Source organism: Urocampus carinirostris, chromosome 1, assembly GCF_059441175.1.
Source record: "Urocampus carinirostris isolate Australia breed hairy pipefish chromosome 1, RoL_Ucar_1.0, whole genome shotgun sequence".
NCBI classification, from domain to species: domain Eukaryota; kingdom Metazoa; phylum Chordata; class Actinopteri; order Syngnathiformes; family Syngnathidae; genus Urocampus; species Urocampus carinirostris.
Window position 1 is genome coordinate 39,291,496 of NC_142349.1, and position 14,620 is coordinate 39,306,115.

The 14,620-nt window shown below is 37.4% G+C and overlaps 1 protein-coding gene across 5 annotated transcripts in view; it reads left to right on the forward strand.

Moving 5' to 3' along the window:
• Nucleotides 1-14,620, forward strand: part of LOC148374600 (tensin-3) — a 59,403-nt gene that overhangs the window by 33,528 nt on the left and 11,255 nt on the right. For 4 of the 5 annotated variants that reach the window (XM_088338478.1, XM_088338469.1, XM_088338494.1 and 1 more), the window contains 8 exons: nucleotides 5,415-5,566; nucleotides 5,636-5,768; nucleotides 6,634-6,720; nucleotides 7,596-7,710; nucleotides 8,832-9,319; nucleotides 9,412-9,498; nucleotides 10,993-11,124; nucleotides 13,169-13,264. In XM_088338478.1, coding sequence (XP_088194604.1) covers nucleotides 5,415-5,566; nucleotides 5,636-5,768; nucleotides 6,634-6,720; nucleotides 7,596-7,710; nucleotides 8,832-9,319; nucleotides 9,412-9,498; nucleotides 10,993-11,124; nucleotides 13,169-13,264 — 1,290 coding nt within the window. The remainder of the gene's footprint in view (nucleotides 1-5,414; nucleotides 5,567-5,635; nucleotides 5,769-6,633; nucleotides 6,721-7,595; nucleotides 7,711-8,831; nucleotides 9,320-9,411; nucleotides 9,499-10,992; nucleotides 11,125-13,168; nucleotides 13,265-14,620) is intronic. The other variant, XM_088338485.1, reaches the window with a different exon arrangement.

Here is a 14,620-nt window from a genome sequence, read left to right on the forward strand (position 1 = left end):
TTCCTACCACCTTATCCAAGGATAATATTAATGTTGGACTTATCATAAAAAAACAAATAGAGAATTTGTATAGATTTTTTTTTTTCATCAACAAAAAAAAAAAAAACGTTGAAAAATAACACTTTTCAAAAAGTTGTCAACAAATTTGTTTTTAGGGGTTACATTTTGGAATATGATAAACATTGCCTATATGAAAATGGGCGGCATTAGCTCAGGAGGCAGAGCGATCATCTTGGCACAAAGAGGTCGCAGGTTCGATTCCCGGCTCTTCCGTGTTATATGTCGAAGTGTCCTTGGGCAAGACACCGAATCCCTAATGCCCCCGATAGCAGGTAGTTGCCTTGCATGGCTGACGCTACTATCGGTTAGTTAGTGTGTAAAAGGGAAAAGTGTAATGCGCTTTGGGACGTCTTCATTTACTTGAAAAATGCTATATAAATGCAGACCATTTACATTTTTATATCCTCAAGAATTTGCCCCTTGAGTAGAGTTAAACATGTCATTATCATTATTTTTCGTTTTACTTTATTTATTTTATACTTTTTTTCTTATTGTTTTTCTCTGTATTTCTGTCTTAACTTGCAAAGTTGAAACTTTCATGTCAATTTTGTTTGTAAACAATGTTCAAAATGTAGAACATAAAAAAAAATTACACAGCTTTTTTTATAGAAACTGTCTTGGCATCCTCTGCCAGACCAAAGCGGTACTACAATTCCCGGCGTCACAACGAAATGGTTTGCATTGATTTAACGTTCTTGATGGCTCATAAATCACAAGATACAAGGAATGGATGATCTAATTAATGGATGATCTAATTAATTCCCAACCTTTTTAATCATCGATTTTAATCGATTTTGTCGATTCGTTGTTGCAACACTAGTTTACACCATTGCAAAATACAAGTTATATTAATATTATTGGTTTTATAGAAGCCTGTTCATTGTGTATGTTCTGCTGAGAGACACAATGACTCTTTGATTGGCACAGAAAGTTGAACAGTACTGTGTAGAGTAGTATATTACCGTATTTGTGCAATCATCTGTTGAAAATATTGCTGAGCAACATCGCAAAACATTGAAAGCAACGGCAATCAAATCCAAGTTGTCCTAGTGAAAACTAATCTCTAGAACGCCAGTGATATAGATGACGTAAGAATTAGCATTCGATTTGATCGCACTGTCACACTATTTTTATTCACAGTACCAGAGACAAATAATTGAGAATGGAGTAGACTAAAAATCGTTCTGAAATAAATGCAAAAAAAAGAACAAAAGGGGAAGCAAACTCTTTAGTGTATCTGATGATCAATCAGACTTAGAAGGACATAAAAAATAAATATTTTGTAATTGTGATGTTGGTATTGTGTTAACAGTTCAATTAATGATTTTAATCATGACCACTTCAACCACGTTTGTCACTTATGCTTAGTTTGAGCTGAGAAAAAGTGAAACAAAAGTGTATACCGATTTTTACTTAGAAATTAGGAGTCTCTGTATTACTCAAATCTGCGTTATACACGAATAAATACAGTAAGTCTTCATCGAATTTCAGTGATTCAAGTGTTGAAGAACAACAAGAGTATTTAGTTTCACTCTCTCAACATTTGAAAAGGCAATGACAGCTGTTGTGCACTTAAGTCTCTGTTTTGACCAGGAAACTAATGAGGCAGAGAGAGAAGACAGTCATCCATCTGGTTGACAGTGATTCTCATCTGCAGCGTGTTTTTTCGCTTGGCAAAGATAGGGCTGGTAAAGATGATGGTTGGCCAGAGGAATTTCCAAGAAGGAACTGTGGGCCTGCAGGCAAATATTTTGTATTTGATTCCAAAGAAGCAATACCTGTTTGTGCGTATCAGCTATGCGAAGGCCTCTTTTGTGGAAGGGTGGGAGTGCGCCAAGCTCTAGAATGAACGTTTTGGATTGTTCTCTTTTCCTCACTGATACCTGCCCGACACGTAACCATCTGCTATTCACCTCATCCAGCTGTATAATTGAGCTTGAGTACCAAGTACTATATTTTCTGGACTGTATGGCGTACCTAAAAATCTTAAATTGCTCCTGAGATACTGCAAAATACGGTAGATTAGAAATGCATTTAATATTCCTAAGTATGCATTACTATACAAGTTTTTTATGGTATACTTCTGTATCTGAGCAATAATTGCTGGCCCAAATCGCAGAACATTGTATGCAATATGATTGGAACCCAGGTTGTGGCGTTGAGATTATTGATATTCTTCCACTAAATCACCAATGTTGTAAAAAAATATAAAAAGGCATAAGAGCTTATCTCATTATCACACTTTTTTTAACTTACGGTGCTGGTTACACTGGTTTGCATAGTGCATACTGATAGTTTAAACAGTCTCTCCACCTCTTCAAAGACAATACTCTTTTACATACCTATACATATTAGGCTAGGAAATTATTAACGCACAGCTGAAGAGGTGGAGTGACTGTCTAACCAATCAGAATGCACAAGGCACAACGATCTTAAATCTAAACGGCTGCTAATCTGACTTTTTGCACTACTGGCAGTTTTTTTTTATAGCTTGCCACTCCTCCTTGCACATTGCTCTCTGCACTATTGTAATTACAGCGTTATTGTTACAGTGTTAATGTTACTGTGTACCTGACTTGTTAACCTGACTGCCCATTTTGCACATCTGGTTAGCTACTCTTCTTGCACTATCGGCACTATGGTAAAATACTATACGTAGCCAAAATACAATACAACATTATTTATATCTGTACATTCAAGGAAACTGTGGGGGTCAGATGCATCGACATTTCGTTCTGTATACACGTGTACTAGAATGACAATAAAGTAGATCTGAATCTGAATCTGAATCTGATGTTTCTGGCACCGGGAGTAAAAATAGTGTGTTAATTACATAGCATCTGTATCATTGGAGTGTGGTAAAATATTGGTGATTGCACTGCTGCCATTTGGGTATGATTGTTTAAATTAAATTAGAATGCAACATGATTGGACTTGGCATTCCTGGGTAAATGTCTAATAAAGACAATAAAGCAGACAAAAATAAATAGGAAAACAAAGAGGAAAAATATTTCCTTTATTTTAACATTTAAATCAGTGATGCTTATCAACTAATTAATCATTGCACTATTATTTTCTGTGTCTAAAGTTCCCAACGGTTATACATGAAAAACACAGTAATTGTTATTTGGGGGTGTGCCTATTAATCCGTTGCGCCTTATACTGCGGAAAATACGGCATGATGAAAATTCTGTGATCAATTCGTAAAATTTTATGTCATGAGTTTCTTAATAAATTCGAACACAGACATTGCTTGATAGCTTAATTACAACTTAAATAATCATAACTCTTACTCCTAAATGGCTCAATTCAATATTTTTTGCTAAAAGTATAGTTAACAAAAAAAAAACTTAAATCGAACATAGGATAATGAAAACAGTTAAAACATATAAGAATAATAAAACTGGAACAAAGTCTCATGCTGGGTCAAAAGTCAAGGCTCCTTCCAGTAATGAATCGTAATTAAAAATCGGCACTCTTCAGCACACACGGCTTAGAAAATTGAACAGTGCAACATGACAGCGATGGTCAATTGCCAAACAATTTGACTAATGACCCTGGTTATTAGCACTTGGGCATCATTAGCATTCTTCGGGTTTGACAGTCTGCTCACTGGGAGGGTTCAAATTAACACCCTGGTGCTGAATGGTGATGTTCCTGAGAGCAGTCAGAGAAGCAAGCCCCTCTTAACAATACACATTAGGCCACCCAGTCTTTCTAGCATTCCTCAGCTGTCCTCTCTCAACACCATTGCAGGAACACATTGAAGAACCCGTCTGAATGTCTCCGTTCCACTTTTTTTTTCCAGGGATAAATGAACAAAATTCCATCTGCAATGCCCCAAATCAATTTCTATCCTTGAGTAACAGTTTTGATCATCAATGTTTTCACTTGTGAAACTCGTTTTTCAGTTATTCTGGTGCTGCACGCTAAAAGGCTAGCTTTTGTGGCATAAGTCGCACCAAATTGTGTGTTTGATTATTTATTTTTGGAATTTATACGATACTGGGAAGATCTTTGTGGCTTGACAGAGTTGCAACCTGACCATTTGCTTCCAGCTTCTGCTTGTCGCACGTTGGTGACTTCGGCGCATATCCACTACCTTAACACGTCGTGTGTTAAAAAACACATGCAACATTGCTTTGTCCCAGGTAGTTCAGCATTTAGTTATTATTATCATTCCCCAGTGCTGGGCTGTGCATTTCACTTCTAGGTCTTTAGCAGGCTGAATTAATACGATCTACTATTTTATAGCTGTAAAACATTTGCTGCAGCTACAGCTGTGACATACTGCATGAAAAGCATCAATAAAAATTTAGATTAATATTGCAATATTAAGTAGGAATATAGCCACATTTTACTCATCATAAATCCTTGTTTCTTTTTTATCACCATCGAAGCTAATCCTGTAAGTCGAGCCTGTCCTGTCGTATTTCTGTCTCACGTTTTTATTCGATTTGGGGCTGAAAAAGTTTCTTCGACACAGGGATTTTTCTTCTTCACATTTACGTAGTCATACTTGTGTTACAGCCCCGTAGCCAATCAGAGTTTGTGAACCGGTAACATTTTACAAGGACCGCTAGCAGGCTCTGGCCCAACAACTTGAAATCTGATCGACTTAACCAACAGCTTGTTCGACACTGATATTAGACCTCAGAGCCTGCAGAGCTCATTGTGAACGCATCCGGGAAGATTGCTGACCCTTGTAACAAGAAATGGCTGAAATATCATTTAACCAAAATGTTTGAAGATGAAAGCACATAACTGGAAGCAGTGCAACACCCAGGGGAGAAGCAATGAAAGGAAGCTGAAAGACAATTTGGAATTATTTTATAAGTGTTCATAGACCAAATATAAACCTCACATGATTCAGATAATATTAAGTCAGCAGAGAAGGCATTGCAGGTCCTGACGGCCTACCACTGCCATGTTCAGGCTACTCATTGCTTTTGGTGGTTGTAACGGATGGGAACTACAACCTTGACTGATAACCAGGCGATCAAATTACAATGGAAAATAGTATTATGCTGACTAAACTTTACCTAACATTATTTTCTATAGAGGTAACAGGAAGGTGGTAACTGGAGCATTTTCCAGTTTATTTTGAGTGAGATGTTTTATATACCCGAATGCTCACCAGCAAAGCATAGGACGCAATTAAGCAAGCATTCACACACATATAGGATGAGCCAAGAGGCCACAGTGATGGGAACAAGTCCACACAAGCACGCAGAAAAAACAACTCCCCCCCAAAAACGCTACAGCTGCTCAAGAGACATGAGAAAAAAATCTCAATGGATCCAAACATTTAGTTCAATTCAATAACTTCCTCTATTGTGATTGTGTGTGCCCAGCTGTCCAGTCCAAAGAAGGGGATGTCACACAGGGTCTAAGTCATCAAGAAAGCAATCTCTCTGATTGCTCAAGGTTCTGCAACACGGGGTGGATGGCATCAGAAGAGTACAGGAGCCAGAGGACATACTCGCCTTGTTCACCACAGTCACAAGTACTTTAAACGGCATACGTTTTTAAATCTCATATGGTTTTACATTATTTGAAATATGTTGGGCTCTAGCAGAGCGTACTGTGCAGGAGTGACAGTGCTGACTACGGGACACAAGGTCCAGATACTGACAGTGGAGTTGAAGCTGGAAGTGACACAACACCACCTACGCCTGCATTTCCAATTTCTCCTCCTACACCCTATGGTGAGTTGAGTGAACCACTAAGTGAATTTGAGATTTCAGGGGAGGGGGCCTGAAATGCTTATTTTAGGTGGTTCACAAATATTCGTTTTACAAAAGTCCTCATGTAGTCACGCATATCTGGATAATACTGAATTAGGAGCCAGATAAAGTAGCAACAAAATATATCCAGTCGCTACAGGCTTTTCCGCAGGAGGTGTGAACAAATCTGGTCCTCTAAAAACAATTGTGTCAATGATAATTTTCTGACTTGGGTTGTTTGGCATAAATAATCTAAATTTATTTAATATAGCTCCAACTATTGGGTAGTTGTTTTTTTTAAATAACTCTAAAACTTAACTAGTTGACATTTTTCAAAGATCAATACCAACAATCAGACTGCTTTGTATGAGCATTTTAGTTCAAACAACCCTAAAATAATTAAGTTGTTTATTAAAAACCTAATACACAGGCCCTCTCTGAGATAAAAACTTTATTTAAAAAAAAAAGAAAAAGATTGTTTTGTATTAACCACCCGCAAATCTTTTTTTTAAAAAACAAAACAACAACAAAAATCTTAACTTCTACCAAATCTGGATTTGGAGTTTTTTGAGTCTGGTCAATTACTTGTATTGGAGCAGAGAAACCTCCCAAACCCTTGCTAGCATCATCCTCTGCTACGAGGATAGATCTTTCTACTTCCCAGTCATATTTGCAATCAACCAGAAGCAGCTTATCTATTAGGACTGGCTCATTGTCATTGGAGGTTTACCGCTTGCGTGATGTCAGTGATAAAACTGTTAGAGATTTTCTTAGTGTATTTTGGGGCTGATGTTGAGTTAAGTAGGTAATGCGCTAGTTTAATAACTCACAGTTGTATTCTTTTCAGTGAAAAACATGTCGGAGTTCAGTCAATCGTTCCAGCAAACACCATCACCCACCATCCATTCCTTGGAAGGCCTCAGAACAAACCACGGTAAATTCACAAGACTCTTCGTGTTTTGCAAGATAAGACAAAAATCACGAGGAATTCATTTGTCTGACTTCACGAGACATGTCTTTTTACCCAAATACACTATTTTGTTTATACAGGTTTAAATTTAGTGGCAGACAGTTCAGATTGATCTCTGGAATAGGAAATCATACCACCATGAGAGGGTGGGAAGTTACTTCGATGAAACTTAATCCTTTCATCATGTCGCGCTGGAGCCTTTCCTTTAGTGTGCTACGTCAAATTGGCAATGTAAATCTAATAGTCTCCACAAACAGACAGATGATATTGCCTTCGGCTATATCACGTTGTCTCTGTTTCCCTCTATCCTTAACTCGCTGCTGTTGCGGCCTACGGTTGTTGGTCTTTGGCTCGGAATGCCTGGGAAACCAAACCCTGCCCCTGCTGTGCCTCTTAAAACCAGACACCAAGGCCAGAATCCCAGCTACATTCAGTTCACTTTTATTGCCATGGTTACTGTGGACTGGGAAGCATGACACTTCAACAACGTTTTTTCCCTTCCTTTTTGAAGCGTTTCTGTGTACACAATTGGAAAACCAGCAACTCTACATCGGTGCACAATTGATTTAAAAACGAAAATCCCCTCAAGCCTCACAACATAGCTTATAGCTAATTATTTCACATCACAGATTTCAGTCTGCTACGTGGTGATGATAGAATGAAGATTGATGAGCCGTATTTTCATTTCCTGTAAACCCAAATACTGTATTGATTGACCCAATCATCAGAGACAGTATTTTCCCGTTTATTGGCTGTTTCTTGGCTTCCGAAATAGGTTGTGTTCCAAAATAACTTAAAACTAATTTAAGGTAAGTTCATTATTTTTAAATCCCATACAGAATCACGAGGACTTTCAGAGAGGACCAATCATGACACGTCCTCTGTGAACTGCCACACAGGCCAAAATGTGACACAACATGCCTCTGTTCTTGGGTCTCATCAACGGACAGATAGGTAAGATTAAGCCCTGATTAATATATAGATGGAGATGTGTCTTCATTCTGTGCATTTACATGCAGGGAATAGATCTTATTCAGACTGTTAATCCTTCAACGGAGAGTGGTTGGGTTAATCTGGTCATAGTCGAAATACATGGACTTCTTATAAACCCATTTGACTCCTGTATTTTCTAATGCAGATGCACAATTTCTTCTTTGGCTAATTTATTTTTTCCTTCGGCTATTTTATCTTCTTTATCGTACCTCAAAGAACTTTGGGCTTGTAGTCCAGACAGGAATTACCATATTTCTTTTTTGTATTAGGAGCACCAAAAAAACCTTATTTGGCCAGAAATGTGATCGTGTGCCTTATATACCAAATTGGGAATACAAGATTTTACAGTAATACCGTATGCAGGCAAACATTGCATGCAAAGGAATTAAATTCAAGTATTAGCATTGAAAACGCTGACACATTACCACTAGACTAGATTATCATTGGTCTAACTGACATACGACAAGGCATGAGACTTTATCACTTAATCACACAGAGTTCTCCACTTATTCACCTTAGAAAGTCTTTCGATAAAATACTTTAGAAGCTCTTTTACATATTAAACCGAGATGTTATTGACGAAAAGGTAACACACAATGAAAATCAGTGCTGTGGCACCATTAGTAAACATAGTGTGATGATGAGATGAGCTCTAATACCTTTTCTTATGGTATCTGCACTACTGGTAGTTTAGTCGTAATGTGTCGTTACGCTCATTGCTACTATCCAGGCTTGATTACCAATGCAAATGATTTGTGATTAGAGTTAACAGCACATATTTTTGCATTTATATGTACCCTTAACCACGTAACTTCTTATTGTAGTCTCAATTTAATTCGCCTTATAGTATGGTGCGCCTTACACTATAAATATGTCCGACCAAAGACTATTTTTTGGGGGTTGCTCCTTACAATCTATAGCCATATCTGGCCTGCGAGCCATGAGTTCCTGACCCCTGATATACAAAGTTACGTCTATGTGAATGAATTATTCTAGGTGGTCCGAAAACCTGAATTCTGATTTTAATCCGACAATGTTCGCATTCTTATTGTTGAAAATCTCTCTCTTTTCCTCATCTTTAGTCCATCAGTGAACCATCATTGGCCAGAACATGTCGTTGTGAGCCGCCAGGCTTCTTTGAACAGCTTCCCCTCCAACAGGCAAGCCACCCAGCACTCCTCGCCACTGGACTACACCCGCCAACATGTTCATCCGGCACCAAACGGCCATAGCTCGCCCCGTAGCAGCCAACGTAGCCGCATGGCACTTTACGCCCACAGCCATAGTCCCGCCCAAAGCTTTGACGAGCAGGATGACTTGGTTTTGGGTTACGAGTCGCATTGTCCCAATCCCGACTCACTGCTCGGAAACGGGAGCATGGAAAGGCACATCCTACCCCCACATCTGCCAGAGAAGAAGAGGGCGTCTGATGGGGAACATAGAGGGACTGCCTCCCCAGCTATGAGTGGGTTCTCTAGTCCGCACAGCAATAGTTTGCTGAGTATTCCTTTCCCCAATGTCTTGCCTGACCTGTCAACTCATATGCTGAGAACAGGATCACCTCTACCAGGTGAGCAAATAACTAGAAGCACCTAAAGAGGAACTGCACTTGATAAACACGGAGAATGTGTTAAGCTGTTTTTTTGTTTTTGTTTTTTGCAGATGTGCTCGTAAGCAAGCAGGTTACTGTCAAATTTGTGCAAGACACATCCAAATTCTGGTACAAGGCAGACATCTCAAGAGATCAGGGTAGGTTTATTGAGTCAAACCTGTTATGCTGCAAACATTTTAGTAAAAATGTAATATTTTAAAAAAGTTCTAGGAAAGAAATCCGGGTAAAATCTTTACTGTTAAGCTTTCAGACAGCTTTGCTCATGTTAAACATTACTATTATTTTTTTTATATTCATTTTAGATATGATTTTTTTACTCCCCTCAATTCATGCACCTTCACATTTCAAATACATGTTCCAAGTTGAGGAAAAACATTATTAATACAGCAGAATATAGAAAATATTCATCAAAAATGTATATAAAAATATAAAAACAAAAATGAATAATAATACAAATAAAATACCAATATTAAAAAAATATATATAAATAAGCAAAACTATGAATTAAATTAGTATAAGGTCATTGAGACAAAATGATTTGCCAACAGAATAATTCATGCTCGGTTGAGTTTGCAGTTTCAGTTGCTTGGTCGTTTTGCTTTTCCTGGGTTTTGCACACTTTTAAATGAAATCTGTAGTGGCATAAAGAAAAATTACTTTCAATACTTTAAAGTTTTTGCTGCAAAAATGTTATCCCTTTAGCAGAAAATTCTGTCCATTTTTATACATTATACTTCCCATAAATGAGAAAAGAAATGTGCTTTTTTTGGTGTGAAATGTTTGGGCAAAAAAAAAAAATATCTCGTTTTGTAGAGTTTATGAGAATGTTATTATACTTACTTAAGCCTGATAATTACAGTCCAAGGTAACACAATTCTGCACCTGTAGGCCGGGCTTCTAAACAAATTTCCTATCGAGAAAATACTATATAATGTATTTAATGGTAAAAAATAACATTGTTTTTTTAACATTTGCACATGTTTACCTTTTTAATTTGTTAACTTGCTCTGAAAGGAGAATCCCTTCAATTTTGTTGTACTTGTATAATGACAATAAAGTGAATCCATGCATTCATTTATTCATTGTGAGCCTGAACAATAGCACCTTATGACTATGTTGATGTGAAGAAAGTCAGCATCCCAAAAATGTTTTTACAACTTTTTGCAAAAAATACAAATATTGTAATTTTACAAAGGTGGGTTAAGGATTTGAATTCTTATTTATCTAGGGGAATACACTGAACATATACTAAAATAAGAAATATAATACTAAAAATATAAAGAAAAAAAATAGTTTACAATATTTTCTGTTTTTCTTGAGTGAAATGAGAAAATGATTCCTGCAAATGATAAAAGAAAAAAAAAATAATAATGAGTTGGGAATTGAGTTATTTGCAGTGTTATGGTTGTCTGTAAGCGAGTAAATAGGCAATGTTTGTTGACACTGAATACAACAGATTAACTCACCTGCACAAGGTCAAGCTGGACCTGAAAACAAGTGCCCACTACGGGCACAACATTTGAATTGCTTTACATACACAGATCAAGAACTCTGGAATTTTCACATCTGATTTCAGCTTTTATTATTTTTTTTCTCTCGATAAAAAAGATCCTTGTTCTTTTGTCTCACAGCCATTTCAGTCTTAAAGGACAAGAAGCCAGGCTGCTTCATCGTGCGTGACAGCCATTCTTTTAGAGGCGCCTACGGGCTGGCAATGAAGGTGGCCACGCCCCCACCTTCTGTTATGCAGCAAAGTAAAAAAGGTTAGACATTACTGTGTTCACTCATTGCCGGAAAGTAGTATTTTTGGCAATCCTTATGTCCTTCTTGAAATGAAGGTAGCCACATGCATACTGTTTACATTTGCACAACTATATTTTTTAAAAGTGAGGCAACATGAAGAGAACGTAAAGCCAATTGAACTCTTCAAATTCATAAAGGCCGACTTGCTAATATTATATCATGTTTATGGATCCCATTTGACATTTAAAATCGTTAATTGAGATTGTTTTCTTTCTAGCAGATGCATTATATACTCAAGCTAATAATGACTTTGATTGCTAGGTAGACCAAAAAAATCCTCAAAAATGTTGAGCTTTGTGAGATGGTTGTCTAATTCATGACTTACAATAACGAACTGCTAGAGATGCAGAGCAAATTTCTCAATATTGTAATCCCTTGCTCTATTGCAGAACTTTGCGGATTTTCATCGTGCATTAACTCCCTCCGACAAAAGTTTTCTTCATTTACAAAAATGGACATTTCAAAATACCGGAAAATGCAGCAAACCATGCTGTTTCACTAACGAAAGAACAAAGGTCCTTTGTCTTTTATCAAACTCGGGCCAAGATTGATCCCTTTCTTGGATCAATTTGATTTTTTTTGTGTTTGATTGGGGCACTTTCTGCAAAGCAACACCTAACAAAAACAGAAAATGTTGGTCAGCTTTAATTATCAACCACGAACCACAGCGACCCCAAATCACCTGCCTCCCTCTGCCTTATACCTTAAGACTTGGGATATTTCTTGAAAATAAATTAAAATAATAATGTAATTGGTTTGGTAATTTGGTTTGAAACACCCCAAAATTATCGCATTTGTTTTAATGCAAATGATAAAAGTATGATTATTTAATTGAAAATGACAACAACAAATTCTTAAGTTAAAGTTGAACCACCAGAAAATGAGTCATTTCTTTAAAAAAGCTTAAAAATGTGTATGTGTAGTTTTATACGTATTGCCCACCAAAAAAGAATTGTTTTTTTATAACAATATCATTGTTTTAAACACACCTAAATTCGTCTTATTTCAAACAATTAATAAAAAATAAGCTAATTTATTGGGACAACCAAAAAGTAGTATTAGTTTTACCTTCGCTCCTTAATTGTCATTGCTTATTAATGAGAACGAATACATGAAATTGTTAGGTTTGAATTCCCTATTGTGTTGTTACAACAAATCCCCAACATCCCAGAAAGTTAGTTCGTAGGGACATCTTGGGCCTCACCCAAAGCCGTTTCAATTTACCATTCACTGTACCAGCCTTTGTACAGCCACCGGAGCGTCTCGTCCTTCGTCAAAGGTTTATCTCAGGTGATGAAGCAAAATATAGAACACAAGCATCTCAATTTACAACCTTTATAAAGGCTTCTCTCCATCCAGAGGCCTTTTCCCGTCAAGGTACATTCTCCTGGAAAGCGATGTCATAGAAGCGATATCGTTGAGCTATAACAGGTTTTTTTTGGAGTCAAATCCGTCGTCTGGGGGAAACCAAACATTCCATAAAACAAAGTCACAGAGTTGGATATCACTTTAGCTCCAAGGGACTATAATAAAGCAGATATCTGAAGATCTGCCTTTGTTTTTTTTTTCCAAAACGTATTCCTAATGGCACAAAAGTACGGACATACCTTTCTGCCTATTTGAACCCTGGACCCGCACACCTGTCCTCTTTGTTCACCGTCCACCCAAATCGGTCCAAAGCTACCTGTGGTGACATCATGACACGGTCTTCCCCCTCACCCTCCGCACGCTCAGTTTAGCCCATTGTGGTTCCTTATTAGTGTGAAACCCAACCCATCTCAAGGAACGGGTCTTTCTCCAAGTCTTTGTGTCCGTAACATTCCTCAGATTTTCCCGCCTGCCTATGAGGCTCTTCTGCGTATTCATAATCCTTTTCATCTCAACTTGATGTGTTTGGGGTGGGCGGGGATTACCTGATTTGCTCGGAGCTAACTGCTGTTTTATGTGGCCTGACCTGTCTCTGATGAAGTCCTGATGTTGTTTTTGTGTGTTTGTGTTTGTCAGCCGGAGATCTCGCCAATGAGTTAGTTCGTCACTTCCTGATTGAGTGCACACCGAAAGGTGTTCGCTTGAAGGGTTGCCCAAATGAGCCTTATTTTGGTGAGTTACAAGAGCAGTCACATCACTTTGCCTGTCAACGCAGGGCTTGCCAATTCGTACCGCACTCTGCTGCCATCTGCTGTTCACTATGAAAGGCTGTTCGAGGAATCAATCATCCTGCACATGCACAACTATATTATACAGACACCGTTATACCATACCTGTCAACCTCCAGGGCTCCATGCCCTTACAAACTGTCGTATTTTCCCTTACAAAATACAAAAAAATCTTACACCATATTTTTTTTTCAAACGTGTTTATTTATGTAGTTTAACATGTTACATTGTACATGCGTTTCGTTATATCATAAATATTGTTAATTAACATTTTGTTGTGAGATCCTGAGTTGCTCGACATGAATGAGGTTTATTATAAAAAAAAGTTCAAAAATGAAGTAGCTTGGACGTTCACTGTAGAAGGAAAAAATACATGCAAATATAATTAGATGAGATAGATAGATAGATAGATAGATAGATAGATAGATAGATAGATACTTTATTCATCCCCGAAGGGAAATTCACATTAAGTAGAATAATACATTTTCTTATTCAAATTATGAATTCATTTTCTGCATTAAATTATTGTTGGTAATATACTGATTAAAAGGATAACCACAAACCTGTATTTTTCATTTTCTCATTTTATACTTCCTTTTTTTCGTAACTTCTTTATACAACATAATAATTCGTAATATTATTCATCAAAGCAAGTGAGCCGTTTGAGAGCCGGCTCTCTTTAATGAATTGAGCCGAAAAAGCCGGTTCTCTAAAACGAGACGGACTTCTTTTCACTACATCAAACCGCTCGCTTCGTTTGCAATGAAAAAAACGATACAGAGATAGAGGCTTCCGCGGCGAACTCGTTTGACTTGATTGATTTGCCGTTTCATGATAGTCGGTGTATACCGGATGGTACCCATAATTGACAAATTTGCGTTTTTCCGTACAGATTTTCTCGTACGTCGTACACGTCTTGAAAGGCATAAAAAACATACTTTGTCTGGCAAAACAGTACAGGTTGACAGGTATGTTATACTCATGCAACAAAATTCACTGTACTATTCCATACACACTACTGTTCTCTATCTCACACCCACTACCATACTTTCACATACACAATACTATACTCTCTCACAAATATTACTATACTCCCTTACACACAATACTATACCCTCTCACTTATATAACTGTATTTTCACAGACACATTGCTAAACTCTTGCACAAACATTACTATACTCTCATACACATACTACTATACTCTCTCACACATACCACTATAACGGGAGCAACTCCAGTATGACGTCAAACTGTACAACATATACACACAGAAGTGTGCATCGCCTTGGTAACCAAGAG